The 21,247-nt window shown below is 50.6% G+C and overlaps 1 protein-coding gene across 7 annotated transcripts in view; it reads left to right on the top strand.

Annotated features, from left to right (window-relative positions):
• The first annotated feature begins 1,023 nt into the window (after positions 1 to 1,023).
• Positions 1,024 to 21,247, top strand: part of FAM178B (family with sequence similarity 178 member B) — a 105,478-nt gene continuing 85,254 nt past the window's right edge. For 2 of the 7 annotated variants that reach the window (XM_044925593.1, XM_044925594.1), the window contains exons 1-5: positions 1,026 to 1,205; positions 11,080 to 11,149; positions 11,326 to 11,747; positions 12,717 to 12,778; positions 17,778 to 17,930. In XM_044925593.1, the coding sequence (XP_044781528.1) occupies positions 11,104 to 11,149; positions 11,326 to 11,747; positions 12,717 to 12,778; positions 17,778 to 17,930 (683 nt within the window). In that variant the 5' untranslated portion in view covers positions 1,026 to 1,205; positions 11,080 to 11,103. Of the gene's footprint in view, positions 1,206 to 1,245; positions 1,454 to 11,079; positions 11,150 to 11,325; positions 11,748 to 12,716; positions 12,779 to 17,777; positions 17,931 to 21,247 lie in introns of those variants that run through there. The other 5 variants (XM_044925595.1, XM_025260654.2, XM_025260652.2 and 2 more) reach the window with 5 other exon arrangements.

Genomic DNA, 21,247 nt, shown 5'->3' with positions numbered 1-21,247 from the left:
TTGAACCTCCCCATTATCCCTTTTGACAACTGGAAGTAAGGTGAATTAAAGGGCCCGAACTCCTAGAGGTGTTGATCAAAGAAAATCAAGAAGCAATGTTGCTGGGAGGGCCTCTCAGCACAGGAGGGCTGCTGCCTCCCCACCCATCACACCTTGTCCCCAGAATAGGGGCTTCCGCAGAGTATGGGCTTCCCCAGAGTTCCAGCAGCAGCTCTACCACCATCCTGTCTTAAAAACCATGCCAGGGGATCATTTTAATAAGTTATTTGTGATGCCTAATTAAAAAAAAAAAAATCGGACTTCCCTGGTGGCTCAGACTGTAAAGCAGCTGTCTACAATGTGGGAGACCTGGGTTCAATCCCTGGGTCGGGAAGATCCCTGGAGAAGGAAATGGCTATCCACTCCAGTACTATTGCCTGGAAAATCCCATGGACAGAGGAGCCTCGTAGGCTACAGTTCATGGGGTCGCAAAGAGTTGGACACGACTGAGCGACTTCACTTTCACTTAACTAAAAATCAGTCCCCCAGAAGAGCAGGATGGGGGTTTTAACTGATGACAGAATTGGCAGAGGATTTTCCAGGCAAGAGTACTGGAGTGGGGTGCCATTGCCTTCTCCGGATAAAGAGGAATAATGTGTAAATGGCCCAGCTCCGTGCCAGGCACTGGGTTGGGGCTCAATCCATTGTTGAGTGTGAATCTGAGGGCCAGCATCCTCCAAAGTGCACACGGATATTCATACACACGCAGATACATGTGAGGAATCATAATGTTGTTGGTGGTTACGAGCGGAGTGTTCTCAACACAACAGGCCTGTAGGGTCTCACAGTTCAAAAAGGACCAAAGAGGTGGGAAGGGCAGGTCTGTTCTGGAATGAAATCTTGAAGCCACCTCCCTCTGTTTGTGTGCCTTTGGCAAGTGGCCCTCTCCCCCTGGGCCTCGGTGTTCTCAACCGTAAAACGGAAGCCATTGTGCCCAGGCTTTGGCGACTTCCGCAGGGATTTTCCTGAGGGGTGGGGTCTGAGTAGGCGCAGTGGGAGCGAAGCCGACTGTTGGGACGCCACCGCGGCGGGCGCGCACCCTGGAGGCCGGGCATGTGGCGCGCACGTGGTGCGACTGCGCATGTGTGTTGCGTGGCGGCGTGAGGGGGCGCCGAGAGCAGCCACAGCGGACGGAGCGTGTACCGAGGTTCTGTTGCTGTGTCCAGGTCAGCGTTGGGCGCGGGGAGGCCCTGGAGACCCGCGCCTGTCCCCACCCAGCCCGCCGGTCCCCCATCCTCCACCTCCACCACCCTAGAGGCCTCTACCCACTCCCTTTCCCCAATAGCTGGCCGGGTCCCCTGCCACCAACCGGGCCCTCCTGAGTCCCGCCCTGTCAGGCCTCCGTGGTGTGGGCGCCCTGTGGGGCCTTCGGTCCTGTGACTCAGGGGGTAGGCTGGTCAGCTCCATTGTACAGGTGAGGAAACAGGCTAAGGATCCTCAAGCGGCATGGCAGCCACGGTACCCCCCTCCTCCCCCCACTCCCTCCACTCGCCCCCCACTCCTCCCCCCCGCCCCCAACTTCCCCCCACTCCCCCTGCACCCCGCCCCCGCCCAACTGCGGTAGGCCCCAAGCCCAGCGTTGGTCAGCTCTCCTCCTGTCTTGTATTTTCATGGATTCCTTTGTTCTACGGGTGTGTTTGCGTGTTTGCATTTGACTCTGATCTGTTATAGGGACTGCCTCGACCAAGATGGGCAGGCCCTCGTCTCCCCCAGTGGCGCAGTCGCCACGCCGCGGTTTGCTTTGTTGGGGTGAAATTTCTTCAGACTGATTTGGAATCAGTTTATGTTTTGATTTGATGGTTTGTTGTTGTTTGCTTGTTTTTCATGTTTCCCAGGGCACAAAGGGTCACTGCTGTTTTTCTTTCCAGAAAGGCTTTCTCTTCCCAGCCTGTTCCCAGTTTGATGGATGTGTGGTTTATGATGCTGGAGACTCTTTGGCTTTTCTTTGTGGATAAAACTCATCTCGCTTCATCTTTCACATTGTGAGCTGAGTCCTTGCTGATGGCAGCCTCTGCCCTAACTAACATTCCTGAGCTATTAAATATTTGTTTAAAAGGACAGATACAAAGCACGGTGTTAGGAATATGGCATCTTGAAGAAGTGATCTTCATAAGAAGTACACTTATATTCTGAGTTAATCTTGGATCTCTTTACATACCAAAGGCTCAAAACACTTTGGTACCTGTAATTATTTGGCCTGGTAGTCACATTTTAAGACAGATTGTTTTTTTTTTTTTTTTTTTTTTGTAGCCTGGAAAGTAAAAGAACAAAAAAAGTGAGGTGATGTGCTGAAATCACACATGAGAGCATGCTGAAGAGTGGGAGAGGCTGGGAACAGAGGCCGAGCATTAACAGCTTTGGGCTGGGGTTTGAGGGACTTGGGGAAGCACCAACCCTGCAGTGGGGTGTGTTTGGAAGATGGAACCCGGTTCCTGGGCTGGACTGGGGAGGAGGGAGCATGGCTGGACCAGAGGCCCATGCTCTGAGATGGTGTATTCGGCCGTGTCAGGTCTTAGTGGTGGCATGCACGGTCTTTAGTTGCGGCACGTGGGAGCTTGTTACCTTACCAGGGATTGAACCCAAGCCCCCTGCCTTGAGAACCTGGAGTCTTAGCTGCTGGACTACCAGGGAAATCCCTAAGATGGTTTTCTTAACCTGGAAAGAATATGTGTGAGAACAAGGAGGAACAGGCCCTGGATGTTGGGTGGTGGGGGCTTGGGAGGGAGACAACAGAAGAAGTAAAGTTGAGACAGTAAGTGTGTTTCCCTGTTTGACTGGCGCAGGGCCCTGACAACATCGCTTTTGTTCCCCGGTGCGTTCCTGTCTTGACGCCTCGTATGCAGTGCTTGGAGCCTGTTACTAACCGTAATTATCGTTTTCATCGATTCTGGAATGCATCTTTGTTCCCATTTCACAGCTCGATATTGAGCTGGGTCCCGTGCCGGATGGTAACTCCCTTTGTGCCGTCGTTCACTTGGCAGCTTTTTATGTTTCTTCATCGAACGGAAAGTCACGGTGCTTTTCTGGTTTTTTGGCACACGGAGCAACACGTGAGATCTTAGTTCTCTGACCAGGGAGACCAGAGATCAAACCAGTGCCCCCTGGTTTGTCTCAACCACCAAACCACCAGGGAAGTCCCCACAGTGCTTCTAAAATCAGAATTATCTTAGCTCTGATGGGTTGCGGTTTTCAGAGTTGGCGATTCAGGCAGAAAAGATGACCCCTTATTAGACTGTACCATGGCTCATTTCTGGAGAAGGCAGTGGCAGCCCACTCCAGTACTCTTGCCTGGAAAATCCCATGGACGGAGGAGCCTGGTAGGCTGCAGTCCATGGGGTCGCTAAGAGTCAGACACGACTGAGGGACTTCACTTTCACTTTTCACTTTCATGCACTGGAGAAGGAAATGGCAACCCACTCCATTGTTCTTGCCTGGAGAATCCCAGGGACAGGGGAGCCTGGTGGGCTGCCGTCTATGGGGTCGCACAGAGTCGGACACGACTGAAGTGACTTAGCAGCAGCATGGCTCATTTCTTCATTGAAGATGCTAATGTTTTTAAGGAACCGAAGGGAAGGGGTTGGTAAAAGCCAGGAGCAACAGGTACAAGCATGAAAATGTATTCCTTTGTGGGTTGGAGAGGAAAGAAACAGCCGCCGGCTGTGTCTCCTTTATAGGGAAAGTTGGACTGCCGTACAACCATTGGCAGTGCCGTAGCTTTGAGTGACAGGTGTCTTGCAGTAACCAGGCTTAGCTGCCCACTGGGCAAGTGGCCCTAGCCCACGAGCCTGCTCACAGCCAGCCAATCTGAATACACCTGTTGGGGCAGTGGGGCCCAGGCTCCATCATCTGCTGGAGTCTTGGTGACCCTGGATCTGTCTCTTGGCAGACACCTCCCGCTGCTGCACGTTCAAGGGCAGAGACCTTCTCTTCCCCTTCCTTGGTGTCTGAGGGCTCAACACAAGGCCTGATGCATCAGACATGCTAAATTGGGTTTGCTGAGTGGAACTGTACTGGACTCGCTGGGGCAGGTTGTCTTCCAGTGCCCAGGTCAGTCTGCATCCCGTAGGAATCATGTTCTGGGTCAAGACTCCATTCACGGTCCTCAGTCCTCCGTGCAGCTGCTTTGTGGGTTGCTGAGTTTGTGAGCTAACCTGAAGGCTGTCTTTCTCTCCAGCCCTCATCTTTCTTATTTCTAATCCTCAGCTTTCAGAATGAGCTTTTGGGACTTCTTAGTCCACTTACGGGCTTCCCAGGTGACGCAGTAGTAAAAGAAAAAAAACCCTGCCTGCCCATACAGAAGATTCAGGTTGGATCCCTGGGTCAACAAGATCCCCTGGGGAAGGAAATGGGAACCCACTCCTGTATTCTTGCTTGGAGAACTACATGGACAGAGGGGCCTGGTGGGCTACAGTCTGTGGAGTCGCAAAAAGTGTCAGATAAGACTTAGAGACTAAACAACACAATGAAAATCCGCTTATACATTTTAGAACCTGCTTCTACGTCAGTTCCCTCGGTGACTTTGCCCCCAGAGAGCCTGGCTAGTTAAGCCGCAGGAGAGCAGGGTTCCAGCTGGTGTAGCAGGTTGTCTGTGTTGGGTTTGGTGTTTGAGCAGATGAGCAGGTCCCAGCCTGGGGAGAACTAGAGACAGGAGTGAGACTGTCCTGGAAACATGGGCCAAAGTTCATCTTCTTCTTTGTCTTCAAAGAAGACATGAGCTGACCCCAGAGCCCTCCAGATCTGCCAACCTTGATCCTGCCCCCACCCCTGCCCTGGGTGACCTTGTGTGCTTCTTCTAGAATGAGATGCTTTGAGCATGCCAAACGTCTTTTCTCAGCTTGCACCAGGATTGTCTGCAGGTGGTTTGTACAGAAGTGGAGACTTTGAGGAGAGGTGATCTCTGTCTTCTTTGGCTGCCTTTCGGGCCTTCAAGGGAGGGTTATACTTTGCCTGAGAAGCAGCCATCTCCAGTGCCACCCCCAGCTTGCTGTTTTTTGTTTGTTTGTTTTTAATCTTTGAAGGGGACTCTGAGGATGTTTTAATGGTAGACGTCTGATGATGGAAGAACTGACTCTTTGGAAAAGACCCTGATGCTGGGAAAGATTGAAGGCAGGAGGAGAAGGGAACGACAGAGGATGAGATGGTTGGATAGCATCACCGACTGTATGGACATGAGTTTGAGTAACCTCCTGGAGTTGGTGATGGACAGGGAGGCCTGGCGTGCTACAGTCCATGGGGTCACAAAGAGCTGGACATGACTGAATGACTGAATTGTCTAATGATCTTCCAGTTCCCATTTGATTTGTGAGAAGTACTGGTTATTACTGTGGTAAATGGTAAAAGAATCTGCCTGCAATGCAGGAGACACAGGAGACTTTGGTTCAATCCCTGGGTTGGGGAGATCCCCTGGAGGAGGGCATGGCAACCCACTCCAGTATTTTTGCCTGAAGAATCCCATGGACAGAGGATCCTGGTAGGCTGTAGTCCGTAGGGTCAGAAAGAGTCAGACACGACTGAAGGGCCTGAGCGCACATGCACACACAATGGTTATTACTGTAAGATCTTTGCAAAATTTGAAGTCATTAAAAACAAACACGGGTTTTCAACCGTTACAAAAATTGAGGTGAGAATCATCAATTGATGCTGAAACTAGGAAATGAAAGTATGATCAGAAGGAGGGTGTTTACATAGTCTCAAAGGATCTTCTCATAAGATGTTGATTAATTACAGCAAAAAGAAAATAGTGATATGCTGGTGGAGATATCAGCTTCGCCAGGAGATGAAAGTTATTAATAGCAACATTATTAATGGAACAAATTGACATCTGTGCCTTCTGATATGAGGCTCTGAAAAGGACATACCACTGCATCTGTATGTTCCTGCCCCAGACATATAACCTGAATCCAGTCATGACAAAGCGTCACATAAACCCAAATGTAGAGAATCTACAAAGTAGCCAGTACTCTTCAACAGTCAAGATCATATATGTGCGCACACACATGCACACACACATGTTTGAGGTGATGATAAAGCAAACATAGTGAAATATTAACATTGGAGAGATTTGGATGCGGGTCATGTGGAATTCTTTGTCTTATTTATTTAATTTTTGGCTGCGCTGGGTCTTCGCTGCTATGCTCGGGTTTCCTTCAGTTGCGATGAGCAGGGGCTACTTGAGTTGCGGTGCACAGGCATCTCCTTACGGTGGCTCCTCCCGTTGCAGAGCAAGGGCTTCAGGCACGTGGGCTTCAGTGGTTGCAGTGCACGGGCTTAGTTGCCCTGAGGCATGCAGAATCTTCCCAGTCTAGGGATCAAACGTGTTCCCCGCATTGGCAGGCGGATTCTTAACCACTGGACCGTCAGGGAGGTCCCACCCATTCTACCTCTTTGTAATCCTTTGACCTTGTCTACCACAAATGAGCATAACTATTCCTGTGACCCATCAATTTGACACCTAGGTGCATTCTCAACAGAAATGTGTGTGGCTGGGTGTGTGGGTATGTGGCTGTGTGTGTCCAAAATGCAAGTGTAACGGTGTTCATGGAAGCGTTATTCATAGTAGTCAAAACCTGAAAACAACGAATGTGTCCCTCTGGAGTAGAAGAGTTGAGCCTGTATTCACACAATGAAACCCTGCAGAGCCATGAAAACACGGCCCTGAGCAAAAGAAGCCGGACACAGAAGAATGCACACTATGTGACTCATTACACATTACTCAGAAAACGGGCAGGCAAATCTGCGGGGTTAGGCCCTACCTTTCGAGCAGAGGATGGAATCCTGACTGGGAGGGAGTGTGAGGAGGACTCTGGGGTGCTGGTATATGCTGTTTTTTGGACTTGCGTCATGGTTACCTGGGCTTATCTGGTGGCTCGCTGGTAAAGAATCCGCCTGCCAATGCAGGAGACATAGGTTTGATCCCTGGGTCGGTAAGATCCCCTGGAGAAGGAATTCTCTGGTATTCTTGCCTGGGAAATCCCATGGACAAAGGAGCCTGGTGGGCTGTAGTCCACAGGGTCTTGAAAGAGTCGGACATGACTTAGCAACTAAACAACAGCTACGACAACATGGTTACCTGGGTATGTTTACTTGGTGGAAGTTCATCGAGCTGTATTCTCACTGTGGTTCCCTTTTCTGCATGTGTATTGTCCATTCAAATTGATGCATTTGATTTGTACCTAGCATAGTAATGTTTGATATATTGCATATCACGATGGACTGAACTGTGTCCATCTCCCCCCAAATGCTTGCATTGAAGCCTTTACCCCCAATGTGATATTATTTGGAAATGCGGCCTTTGGGAGGAAATTAGGGTTAGATTAGGTCATGAGGGTTGGGACCCCATGCTGCAATTAGTGACCTTAGCAAAGGAAGAGACCAGCGCCCACACTTAGGTTCACTTTCTCTCTCTCTCCCTGCCCCGTCCCACTCCCTGTCCCATGAGTCCATAAAAGAGAGGTCAAGAGAGATGGCAGTCCTGCCACAAAGCACAAGAAAAGCTCTCAGAATGCAGCCTGCCTTGCCAGCACCTGGATCTGCCACTTGACGAGGAATAAATCTGTGGTTGAAGCAACCCCCCAGCCTATGGTATTTCGTTAAGGCCGCCCAAGCTGACACATAAATGTACGATAGCATCAACAACCTAGTTTTTTTTTTTCTTTTGTCTGTGCTACGTCTTTGTTGTGGTGCGTGGCTTCTCATTGCACGCGGGCTCAGCAGTTGTGGCACTCATTCTCTAGCTGTGATGTGTGGGCTCTCTAGTTGCAACATGTGGGCTTAGTTGCCCCGAAGCACGTGGGAATCTTAGCTCCCTCACCAGGAATCGAACCCACATCCCCTGCATTGGAAGGGGATCTCAACCACAGGACCACCAGGGAAGTCCGCCTAGTTTTCTGAGCTTCCTTCTGGGCTTGGCACTGGAGTATGGAGATACTGTGCTCTCAAGTGATGCAGGAAGAGCAAGGACCCCAACCCCACCCCACCCCGCCTCAGTGTGGGGATGAAAGTGCAGATTCCTCACTCATCAGGATGGCCCACCCCTTGGCAACCCCATCATCCTCCCATCCAGAGCCCTCAACTGCTGAGCTCTCAGGGACCAGAGTGAGCTGCTTGTCATGATCTTGAAAGCGGAATGGCAAAAGCCAGCCACTCTGGACTGGAACAAAGGCTGTGCTGTGTCTCCTAAACTTAGTGAGTTCCACATTGTTAGGAAGACACAGAAAGCACTTGTGCTCAGAAAAGAAACCGATTTGAAAGGGAGAACATAGCCTCCCCCTCTCACCCCCTCACCCCCCATCCCCTCAGCACACAGCTTTTTACGTGGAATTGGTCTCTTTGTATCAGCAGTTTCTGATTCTTTTTATATTTTATCTTATCATCTCCATGGACTTCTGAGCACCAAAGCATTTGCTTGGTTTGGGACAGTTTTCTTGTCTTTAGATATTATAATGCAGTAACTCTGGAAATAAGAGTTCACTGTTGCCACTGGCTGTGAGTGGTAGTGTTCATGTAATGACTTTTCAAAACTATTTTTATAAGTGAAAGTTGCCCAGTCACGTCCAATTCTTTGCGACCCCATGGACTATACAGTCCATGGAATTCTCCAGGCAAGAATACTGGAGTGAGTAGCCTTTCCCTTCTCTAGGGGATCTTCCCAATCCAGGGATTGAACCCAGGTCTCCTGCACTGCAGGCAGGTTCTTTACCATCTGAGCCACCAGGGAAGCCCAGGAGACAATTATTTTGTTGTATGTGGTCACCAAAGTCACTGTTCCTTTAGCTTTATGGCCAGCTGGCGATTTTATAGATCTCTTGAAATGTCTAGAGCCCAAACAATGACGAAACTCTTCCAGGGTCTGCAGATTGGTTCTGAGTTGGAGTCTCCCTTCAACACTTAGCCAGGCCTTTGGCAACTCTGCCTTACCCTTCACTCCCTAATTATGTGGAGCCTAATGAGTAGTCTCAGTGGTAAAGAATCTTCCTGCCAATGTAGGAGACACAGGTTCGACCCCTGGGTCGGGAAGATCTCCGGAAGGAAATGGCAACCCACTCCAGTATTCTTGCCTAGAAAATCCCACGGTTAGAGGAGCCTGGTGGGCTACAGTCGCATGGGCTACAAAAGAGTCCGACACAACTCTTTTGTTGTTGTTGACCAAACAACAATAACAACAGTGAACAGAGGAGAAAGCTTATGGGTTTGTCAGGTCTTTCACTGGCATGCCTTAGTCCTGGGCGTGCATGTGGCTTTCTAGACACTATTGCGAACTATTTATTTATTTTAGAAATTTGGAATATTTTTTGGTCCAGAATTTTCTCATTTTCTCTTTTTTTTTTTGTTAACTTACAGTTTAGTTATTAATTCGTTTTTTTTGGCCATACCACACTGGCATGTGGGATCTTAGTTCCAACACCGGAGATGGAACCCATGCCCCCTGCATTGGAAGTGAGACATCTTAACCACTGGACCACCCAGGAAGTCCCATGGGAACTTTGTAAAACTTTTTTTTTTCCTCCATCATCTGCTTCCTCAGCCCCTTCCTTTTTGGGCCACTCAGTCTCTCTGGCTGCTTGTGCCACCTGTCAATTCCTTGCCCCAGGTGGCTCTGACTGGTAGATTTATCTTTAAATAATTTCAACAGATGCCACCCAGGACACTCCAGCCCTAAGAAAGTTCCAGCGCGGGAGTGAGTGTAAAACAAAAACAAGACCCTGAGTTGATTCTTCTGGGAGCTGCAAAACAGGTCAACACACACAACCACAGTTCTTCAAGAGCAAAGTTTGTGTTGCTTTGCTGGCACCACAAGCCACACCACTAATGCCGCCCCCACCGCTGCCTCCGAGCTGGGAGCTGGGGTGTTGGGAAGGTCAGATCAAAAGGCAGATCACAGGCTTACTGACATCTAGCAGATCCTTCTTCTTTAAACACTCCCGTCATTGTTGTTAATTTTTTATTAGTTTCAGAGTTCCATAAGTGTTGGTCCTGACGGGTTTTTCCAGCTTAATTATTGCATTTGTGGAGGGACAGATTTCCGGGGTTCCTGACTCCCTGATTTGGACATCTCACAGTGATATTTGTATTGTTCGATTACTCTCTAGAAAGAATACACCAGTTAGACAGTGCTAACACTCATGCATGTCTTCATAGCCATGCCAGCATTCGTTGTTATAAATTTTTAAGTTTTTGATTGTTTTCTTATTATTGAATAATGCTTCATAGTCATATTGATTTGGGTTTCTTCTATTATTGTTGAGTTTGAACCCTTGTTGAGTGCGTATTTGAGCTTTTTTTGTAAACTGTCATTTCCTTTGATCATTGGTCATTCAGACATTAGCCTTTCATCTGCGTTTCAGGTTGTCTGAGCCCGGGCCTGCTGTGATGAGAGATGTCTGTATATGTGGCTGGGTCCACCTTAGCTGAGGACAGGCAGCTGCTAACACAGGAGGAGGCTTATTGGAGCCCCAGGGTCTCTTGAAATCATTCATTCATTCAATAGAAATGCACCCAGCCTACTGGGTGCCAGGTCTGTGCTGATACTGGGGAAATGGGAGGGACCAGACAGCCCTGTCCAGCCCCTTCTTAACAGACAGGGGTGACACCAAGCAAGCAAGATGCACAGGATGTCGTTTCATTTTTATTTTTTATTCTTTGGCCATGCTGCGTGGCATATGGGATCTTAGTTCCCCAACCAGGGATCGAATCCACACCCCCTGCTTTGGAAGCACAGAGTCTTAACTACTGGAGCCATCAGGGAAGTCCCAGGATATCGTTTTAGAATATGGCCTTCCGTCTGTGCTGTGCTGGTTTTCATTTCATACAGGTTTTGTAAATGTTGATGTCTGTACACTTGCACATCGCGTCCTTGAAATGAGAGGTCAGATGGAGCCTCCTTGACCTTAGCAACTTGATGCTCATGGAGCACGTGCTGGGTCCTTGGCGTGGAGCTGGAGGAGGGCAGTTCCTTCCCGGGCACCCAGGGGCCCAGGGCCCTCCTCTCAAGCGCTCGGCCCTTTCGAAGGCTAGCCTCACCTGACAGGTTGTTCCTTCCAGGAGAAAACTCCCAGCGGCTTGCCGATGGCCGGGCCCAGGAAGGCAGTGCTAGACCTTCCTTGGAGAGAAGGTAAGTATCTCTCACCTGTGCAGGTGGAGCCCTTCTGAGGTTTGGGGCCACAAGGGAGTGGAAAACCCAGTCGATAGGCTCCCCTTGCTTGCTGCCCCCTCCTCGGTCAGAGTGGCCCAGGGGCTGGGATGGTGGTGGGCCACTGGGGACACCACAGCTCTGTGTCCCATCCACAGATGACCAGGCTGCCACCACCAGGCCCATCCTCCTGCCCAACTTGAAGGGCAGCTGCTTCGACCATCCCCTGTACCAGGGGCTCCTGCACCCCACCCGGCGCCTCTGCAGTCCCTCCTCTGCTCCAGCCTCCAAGTCATCAAAAAAGCCCAAGATGCAGGCCACCGTGAACACGTTCTCCAATGACTGGAGCCCGCCGCCTGTGGAGTTCCTGAACCTGAGCATCCCACAAGCCAAGAAGGGGGACCCAGCCCCAGGGCCTCGGGGCCTGAGGAGGCTGGCTCTCCAGCACCCCAAGGTGTCAGAGCAGGTGCCCCAGGACCTGGATCGACTAGGAGGCCTGGCCTCACTGGGGGAGCTGTTCTGGAACGTGGCAGGCACCAGCCCAGAGGCTGCAACTCCTGGGATGAGCACCCACACCTCAGTAAGTTGGGGCCTCCTCTCCTTGCCACCCCTCTCTGGCCACTTCTCCAGAGTCATCGCCAGGCCATCCCTTTGTGGCCACTCCTCTTCAGCCACACCCCAACTACCCTCCTTTGGTCCCCTCCCCTTGACCATAAGTTTTTCTCCACACCCTCTGACTTCTCCCCAGCCCCTGGGCCCTCGTGACTGGGAGCTTGGGCCCCTGAGGCTGGACTGTCTCCCCCTTTATTTCTGCCCCTAACTCCTAACAGAAATGCTTGGGGTGGTGCAGGGCCCCTCAGGGCTTTCGCGCCCCAGGTTGAGTTCATGGATCTGGGCTAGGTCAGGCACAAAGCCTCAGGCTAACTGTGGTCCAGCGACTTGGGAATTCCAAAGTGGAAACTTGAGTGATGAACTTCATTCCTGGGAATAAACCATGGTTGCTGGGAAGACTTTGGGAACATTTAAGCGCCCGTAGATCCAGGAAATGTATTCTAAGAATAGGACCTATTTATTTGTAATAGCCCAAGATTGCCAATAACCAAAATGCCTGTCAGTAGTGAACTAGTAAATTAGGTCATTATCATACTTCAGAATACCATGGAAGTGGTGTTTTTTTTAATTATCTCTTTAGTATTGATACAGAATGACCCTGATTACATATTGTTAATTGAAAATCAGAGCTCAGTACAGAATAGCAGGTGCATTACACTACCATTTGTGTTGAAGGAGAGCCTGATGTATTCCTGATTGCTTCTCTGTGTGAACAGAACAGCAGTGGACACCTGAGGCTACCTGTGCGGAGGGGCCTGGGGGGCCAGGAGTGGCAGTGAGGCGAAGTCCTTGGGCTGTGTGCCCTTATGCCTTCCGATTGTTTTAATTGAGTGAATATACTGCCTGTTCAGAGAAGTAAACTAAATAGAGGGCTTTACATTGATCAGTCTTTTTTCTCCCTTTGTCTTTGATGCCCATTCCTGTATGGTTTCACCAGCTCGCCTCTGGGAGCTCAGGGTGCTATGTCAACAGCTTGGATTACTTACTGCAGGAGAAAAGGTGAGCGGGGAGGGTCTTCTTTTCTTTGAGGTTAGCGGTAATTTTACAGCATTCGTTTGTACTCGAAGACTCAGAGCAAATTCCTCCCTGGATAAAGCAGCCTACTCCCCTCCCTCCTCAGCGGGCCTCCCAAGTGAGTGCCCTGTATGCCCTGGTGCATAACCAGCACTCGGAGTGGCAGGGGGTCAGAGGACAGCATCTTTGAGGCAGAGAGCGCTGCACCGGAGCACTCACAGAGACCTCGCTCCTGGTTCTCTCTCCACCTGAGCCCCGTTCGGCCCAGTTCCTGCCAGTGTGGGGCTCATTCAGCTCCCATCCAAGGTCTCGAGGGAAGTGGAGGAAACAGACAGCTTTGACACGGAGGCGTGCAGCCTGACGATAACTCTGACAGCGCTGGGGGGTCGGGGCAGCCATGAGGAGCTGGCCTTCCCGGTCGTCCTGGCCCAGCCCAGCCCCTGAGCAGCGTTCCTGTAGCGCTTGCTCTAGCTCACCTGCCCTCCCTCTGGGATTACAGTGAGCCTGTCTCACATAGAAGTTGGTTTCTTTTTTCCTTTCTTTTAAAAAGGACTTGTTTAGTTAGCTGTGGCTGTGCTGGGTCTTCACTGCTGCTCACGGGCTTTCTCTAGTTGAGGTGAGAGTTTCAGCGAGCCGGCCTCTCATTGCGGTGGCTTCTCCTGTTGCAGAGCAAGGGCTCCAGGGCACTCAGGCTTCAGTAGTCGGGGTTCCCAGGCTCTAGAGCACAGGCTCGGGAGTTGTGGCGCGGGCTTCGTTGTCTTGCAACATGTGGGATCTTCCTGGGCCAGGGATCGAACCCGTGTGCCCTGCATTGGCAGGTGGATTCTTTATCACTGAGCCGCCAGGGAAGCCTGAAGTTGGTTTCTTAAAGCAAAAGTCACAGGGGATCAGAACCAGAAATCCCTTAGGGAGGCACAGTGGGGGAATGGAAACCAGTACAAGTGCTCTTTCTTCCCTGGGAAGCAGATGACCTGGTTGGCTTGCACTGAGGTCCCACCTGCAGTGAAGATACAAGAACCCCACACCTCCGTTGTCCGTGGGGACTGGGGTGGCCAGGGCGCAGGTGGACTCCACCCTGCACCTGCACTGCGTCTGACAGGAGGGCGTCGTCCACAGGCGTCTTCTCCGTGTCCTCTTCCCATCTCTCGGGTTGTTTTCGCTCAGTGGCTGCACGCTTCCGTTGTGGAAGTTACGCATAGAGAGAGGCACTGCTATTGTCAGATGCTCGGGTTCTTATCGGAATAACATCTCAGCGGCCTCTGTTTTTCCCCAGCCCCATATTCTTGCCCCACCGGAGAGGGTTAAACACATGTGTGGCATGCATTATCGTATTTTCCCCTGAAAACTGAACGCAGTGATTCTAGTATTTCACAGCCCAGGTGGCGCCGGTGATAAAGAATCTGCCTGTCAGTGCAGGAGATGCAAGAGACATAGATTCAATCCCTTGGTTGGGAAGATCTCCTGGAATAGGCAATGGCAACCCACCCCAGTATTCTTGCCTGGAGAATTCCATGGACAGAGGGGACCTCAAAGAGTCGGGACACAACTGAGTGACTGAGCACACACAGAGGGGGCTGGAAAAGGAGCACCTAACTCAGCCTGAAGGTTAGGACGGGATCCCCAGGGGGTCCTTGTCCTTGGACCGTGGAGGATTACAGTTGGGAGGGCAATGGGAATGACCACACAGCTAAAGGCATGTCAGGCAGATGGTGCTGGGACTGGAATACTCTGTGTCAGAGTGTGGGGGCAGGCCAAAGCAGGAGCTGCAACCAAGATGTGAACCGGGGCCTCGTGAACACAAGGTCAAGTCATGGACGGATTTCAAGCAGGTCGTGATGTGTTTGTTTTCCCATGTGTTTAAGAGAGAGTGCCCAGGCGGCATTGTGGAGAATGGACAGGAAGTGTGAGAGGGAGGAAGAGTGGTGATGAGCTGGCTCCCGTGGGACCTCTCACCCTGGGTGGCTGGGGCCTGTGTTGGGAAGAGGAATTCAGAATTGGGCACCTGAGGACCAAGGGCTGTACCCCTTCGGCTGGCAGTCATCCAGCTAGCCCAGTCCAAGACAGCGGCTGTGAAGCGTGTGAACTGTGAAGAGTTCCTTCTGGCTCTGAGGGCCTTTACAGCCTGCTGGGCTGTGCTGCTTGGTAGCAATGGTGAGCTTGCTTGTGTGGCAGTGAAAGCCTCATTAATTGAAATGGGCAGGAGGTGGCCGCAGCCTGGATTAGGGACATCTGCCTCCTAACTGGTGGCTCAGTGGTCCAGAATCCACCTGCCAATACAGGAAAGGCGGGTTCGATCCCTGGGTTGGCAAGATCCCCTGGAGAAGGGAATGGCAACCCACTCCAGTGTTCTTGCATGGAGAATCCCAAGGACAGAGGACCCTGGCGGGCTACAGTCCATGGGGTCACAGAGAATCGGACTAAAAAACTAAGCAGCAGCCTTGTAGCTGGCCCCAGTTTCCACGTGCTGCCCAGAGGCCGGGAAAGGGTGCCTGACGGGCACACGGTGACTCCTGGCAGATGGAATCAGCAGGTTTGGGCCAGAGGCTTTCGTGGCATCATGAGTAATGACGCAATTTTCTCTGTCGGGGCTGGGGATTCACTTCCCACGGTCCCCACTCACTGCATGGAGAACCTTGGAAATAAATGGTTTAAGACATCTCTGTAGCCTGGATAATCTCCGTAGCTCTTTCCCTTTCTCCCGAGTGCATCCAGGATTTTGGAAGTTGTGGCCTGGATGCTTTTAAAATTCCCCACAGAAAGGGAGTTAACCTGGGCAGCTGGTGCTCCGGGCTTTGAAATATCATGCTGATAATCCTCTGGGCACGTGACCTTTTCAGGTAGTACTCTGAGACAGCCTCTTCTGACAACAGCCACTTTGAGGTGGTCGTTTTGATGTGCGATCATCTTGATGGGTCAGTTCGGTTCTCTGCTTCAAAGAAAATTACTCACTGATGTACAAAGCCTGGCAGCCTCTTCCATCCCTGAGTGGAGCTGGGGTGGGTGGGAGGTGCCATGCAAGAGTACGGGTCCAGAAGGGGTGAGGCCCAGGCCGGGGGGCTGGCCCCCATCTGGCGGACAGGTCCCCTGTGACCAGGAGTCATGTAACCCCTCACCCTTGGCCGGCAGAGGAAGGCCCCCAGTCATCCCGAGCTGATCAGCTGCTTCTGCTCCAAGGGTAGCCTGTGTCTTGAACAGACAACATCCTGCATTCTCTAGCTCTTAAAGTTAAAAGCCCTTTATGTGTGTGCCAGTGCCAGGGAGGGGAGGATATTTATACCACAGCATCATCCTTTATCCTCACTTCTGGGCTGCACAGGAAGTTCTCAATTAGAGTCATCTCAGAACTCTTAATAATGCACATACATTGTATTTAATATCACAAAACTCCCTTTGAGCGATGGTTTGGGGTCAGGAGCCGAGAGCTTTTTGCAGATGAATCTGGTTCTTAACAGACTTCTAATAATCTGTACTTTTTCTAAAATTATAAAAGCAACCTCGGAAGCCGTTGTTGTTGTTGCTCTGTCACTCGGTCGTGTCCAACTCTTTGCGGACATAGGAAGCCGCAGATACTCAAAAATTCAAACGGCAAATAACAAAACATAAAGTTGTTGTACCATTTGTATGGTGGTTTGCTGAGGCTGTTTCCGAAGTTTGTGAGGTCAGAATCTGTCCGGTTTTCCGATGTCATTCCCATCTGTTGTGCCATTTCACCCTTAGGATGACCTTCCTTACCTTGGGTCACTTGGCAGGAGAGTAACAGGTCTCCTCTGGCAGCTGGTGGGCCCCCAGCCCAGCTCATCCACCTCCGGCACTGGCTGCCAGGCCTCAGATACTCAAGGGAGCCCCTGGCCGTGTCCCCTCCATGTTCACTGCCCCAGGGCCCAGCTGGCAGCCTGGGTACCGGCCTTCCTGTGATGAGAAGAAGGGGTGCAGTGCCTGTGACTTGCTTTATTTTGTTATTATTACTGTTGAGTTTATGTTATGTTAGTGCAAAATCAAGCCAAACACTGTTGTTTGAAGTAAACAGGAAATGTCTCCCCTTCCTTCCCCTCCCGCATCCTGTTCCCTCGGGATGACCCTGGACCGTGGTTGGGTGTGTCAGATGTGTGCAGGCTGTTGTGTGCATGTCTGTGTACCTGCACCACACACACACACACACACACACCCACACACACACTCTTGCCGTTCTGTGGCTGGCTGTGTTCACCCTCCACGTTCTGTGTAAGGGAGACCCTTCCATCCTGCATGGCACTGCGACTGGCCTCATTCTGAGGGACAGTCTTCACCTCCTGCCCCACAGAGCTGGAATGTGTCCCCTCTTCTGCCTGTTCCTTCCCTATCCGTGGGACCTAGCTCTGGTTCACTAAATGACTCTCAGAGCAGCGCGGGCCTGGGCCTCTGCATTTCCCAGGCTCCCTGGGGAGTCCTCCTGCTCACGAGGCCTTGAGGATGCTGCTCAGAGAAAGAGCCCTGGCCCCCTCATCATGCCACAGGGGCCCTCCCTGGCCTGCTGCACCCACCCGGGGCTTCTCTCCCAAGCCTCTCCCCGCGCCTTGTTGCTGCTCTGGGGCTGGTCCACTCGCTGGAGGGCCTCGCTGTGATCCCCTTCCACTTGTCCTGGCGGAGCATAGGCAGCCCACGCCTGCCTCATCCTTGAGCCTCTGGCACCTGCACTCGTGGGCACTCAGTGGACGTTGGACCAGAGCCCACGAGTGGGGCAGGGTTGGGGACCAGGACTTCCAGCGCCTGCACTCAGGCCCTGAGAGAGGGGTCGGGGTCCGACAGGGAGTGGGAGTGAGCCCCTTTGTCTCCATCTGGCGGGCTCTCCCTCCGTCAGCAGGGGGCGCTGTGCCCCCGGTCTGGTCCCCACCGGGCGGGGGCTGCGGGGAGGGGGCCGCCCTCTGGCCTTCCCTGGCCTCCCTCCAGACTACAGATAAGGTGCGCCTGCTGATGCCCGGCTCTCCCCTGCCCCTTGATTTGCCAGGACGCCGGTGGAGAGATTCTCCATGCCACCGCAGGCCATCCCAGCAGTGCATCCGGGCGAGACCGTGTTTCTCCCCAGGCACCACCCTGTGCCCTGCATCCTGGACACTTCACAGCTGAAGCCACGGAACCCCCTGGAAAAGCTGTTCCTCAGGTAAACATCCGTGCGGCTTGACCAGGCCCCTCCCTCGAGGAGCCCAGCGGCGAGGACCACCCCAGAGGAGGCCTTCGGAAGTTGTGTTTTCCCAGTGTGGGTGTGTCAGCCTTTAGGGAAACACGCAGTACACACATGTCTGCTTATGGTATTTTCTTCACTAATTTAGATGTGTATCCTTCACAGAATCTTACACTGCAGCAGATATTCATCATCTGTTATGTGCTACCTTTTCCTCCCCCATGGCCCCGTTGCATGGTCAGACTCATCACACATGCCCTTGGTGTTATGTCTCCATCAACACTGGAGCCGCTTTCCTGGCCGTCCAGCAGTTTCCCAGGGCCCATCATCCCCTCCTCTCTTCCTCCTGGAAAGTTTGTCCCCAGCCACAAGGACAACTCAGCATAACGTCAGGACAGCTGCCCTGGTCCTTGTCTTGGTGGGACTTGTTCACAGGGATTATCACATAACCCCTGACTATGTTTGATTTTTTTAGGGGATTTTTGAAAACTTTACCACAATAACATGCAACTCTTGGGATTGTGAGTTCACATGTCTAAGAATAAGAGCGAGAAAGCCTGCAGGATTCAGGCCATCGGCCCTCCACTTCAGGCTGGCGCCCTGCTGGGCCCCGGCCACTTGGGAGATGAAGGTGAGACCACCTGACCGCTCCCCACCAGCCCATAAGGCACATGGAGTTTAGGGACACATTAGGACTTGAACACAAGAACCTTGTTCTCTTTTCCGGCTAGCCCATCTTATTTTATAACAGAAAAATAACAGTGCTTTGATGTGTTTCCTTTAAAGCTTTTTATCATGGAAAGTTTCAAACACACACAGAAGCAAAGGGTACCTATGTGTACCTACCAGTTACTGAGTCAGTTACTGACTCAGAGCCAGTCTTGGTTCTTCCATACACCTGCCCACTCACCCTGTCCCCTCAAGATCATTTTTAAGCAAGTCCCAGATGCATACAATTCCTTTAAGTCCTTCAATCTGGGTCTCTAAAATACTATCTTTAGACATAACTTCAATACATTATTACACTTAATATGCATGTCTTAATATACACTTAATCAGTTCAGTTCAGTTCAGTCGCTCAGTCGTGTCCGACTCTTTGCGACCCCATGAATCGCAGCACACCAGGCCTCCCTGTCCATCACCAACTCCCGGAGTTCACTCAGACTCACGTCCATCGAGTCAGTGATGCCATCCAGCCATCTCATCCTCTGTCGTCCCCTTCTCCTCCTGCCCCCAATCCCTCCCAGCATCAGGGTCTTTTCCAATGAGTCAACTCTTCGCATGAGGTGGCCAAAGTACTGGAGTTTCAGCTTTAGCATCATTCCTTCCAAAGAAATCCCAGGGCTGATCTCCTTCAGAATGGACTGGTTGGATTTCCTTGCAGTCCAAGGGACTCAAGAGTCTTCTCCAACACCACAGTTCAAAAGCATCAATTCTTCGGCGCTCAGCTTTCTTCACAGTCCAACTCTCACATCCATACATGACCACAGGAAAAACCACAGCCTTGACTAGACGGACCTTTGTTGGCAAAGTAATGTCTCTGCATTTCAATATGCTATCTAGATTGGTCATAACTTTTCTTCTAAGGAGTACACGTCTTTTAATTTCATGGCTGCAGTCACCATCTGCAGTGATTTTGGAGCCAAAAAATGAAAGTCTGACACTGTTTCCACTGTTTCCCCATCTATTTCCCATGAAGTGATGGGACCAGATGCCATAATCTTCGTTTTCTGAATGTTGAGTTTTAAACCAACTTTTTCACTCTCCTCTTTCACCTTCATCAAGAGGCTTTTTAGTTCCTCTTCACTTTCTGCCATAAGGGTGGTGTCATCTGCATATCTGAGGTTATTGATATTTCTCCCGGCAATCTTGATTCCAGCTTGTGCTTCTTCCAGCCCAGCGTTTCTCATGATGGACTCTGCATATAAGTTAAATAAGCAGGTGACAATATACAGCCTTGACGAACTCCTTGTCCTATTTGGAACCAGTCTGTTGTTCCATGTCCAGTTCTAACTGTTGCTTCCTGACCTGCATACAAATTTCTCAAAAGGCAGGTCAGGTAGTCTAGTATTCCCAACTCTTTCAGAATTTTCCACAGTTTATTGTGATCCACATAGTCAAAGGCTTTGGCATAGTCAATAAAGCTGAAATAGATGTTTTTGTGGAACTCCCTTGCTTTTTTGATGATCCAGCGGATGTTGGCAGTTTGGTCTCTGGTTCCTCTGCCTTTTCTAAAACCAGCTTGAACGTCTGGAAGTTCACGGTTCACATATTGCTGAAGCCTGGCTTGGAGAATTTTGAGCATTACTTTACTAGCATGTGAGATGAGTGCAATTGTGCGGTAGTTTGAGCATTCTTTGGCATTGCCTTTCTTTGGGATTGGAATGAAAACTGACCTTTTCCAGTCCTGTGGCCACTGCTGAGTTTTCCAAATGTGCTGGCATATTGAGTGCAGCACTTTCACAGCATCATCTTTCAGGATTTGAAATAGCTCAACTGGAATTCCATCACCTCCACTAGCTTTGTTCGTAGTGATGCTTTCTAAGGCCCACTTGACTTCACATTCCAGGATGTCTGGCTCTAGGTGAGTGATCACACCATCGTGATTATCTTGGTCATGAAGATCTTTTTTGTACAGTTCTTCTGTGTATTCTTGCCACCTCTTCTTAATGTCTTCTGCTTCTGTTAGGTCCATACCATTTCTGTCTTTTATTGTGCCCATCTTTGCATGAAATGTTCCCTTGGTATCTCTAATTTTCTTGAAGAGATCTCTAGTCTTTCCCATTCTGTTGTTTTCCTCTATTTCTTTGCATTGATCGCTGAGGAAGTCTTTCTTATCTCTTTCTTATATCTTCTTGCTACTCTTTGGAACTCTGCATTCAGATGCTTATATCTTTCCTTTCTCCTTTGCTTTTCACTTCTCTTCTTTTCACAGCTATTTGTAAGGCCTCCCCAGACAGCCATGTTGCTTTTTTGCATTTCTTTTCCATGGGGATGGTCTTGATCCCTGTCTCCTGTACAATGTCACGAACCTCATTCCATAGTTCATCAGGCACTCTCTATCTATCAGATCTAGTCCCTTAAATCTATTTCCCACTTCCACTGTATAATCATAAGGGATTTGATTTAGGTCATACCTGAATGGTCTAGTGGTTTTCCCTACTTTGTTCAATTTAAGTCTGAATTTGGCAATAAGGAGTTCATGATCTAAGCCACAGTAAGCTCCTGGTCTTGTTTTTGTTGACTGTATAGAGCTTCTCCATCTTTGCAGGTCTTAATATCATTAATATCGATCA

This window comes from Bubalus bubalis, chromosome 12, assembly GCF_019923935.1.
Source record: "Bubalus bubalis isolate 160015118507 breed Murrah chromosome 12, NDDB_SH_1, whole genome shotgun sequence".
In the NCBI taxonomy this organism is placed as follows: domain Eukaryota; kingdom Metazoa; phylum Chordata; class Mammalia; order Artiodactyla; family Bovidae; genus Bubalus; species Bubalus bubalis.
This window is presented reverse-complemented; position numbering and strand designations above follow the sequence as displayed.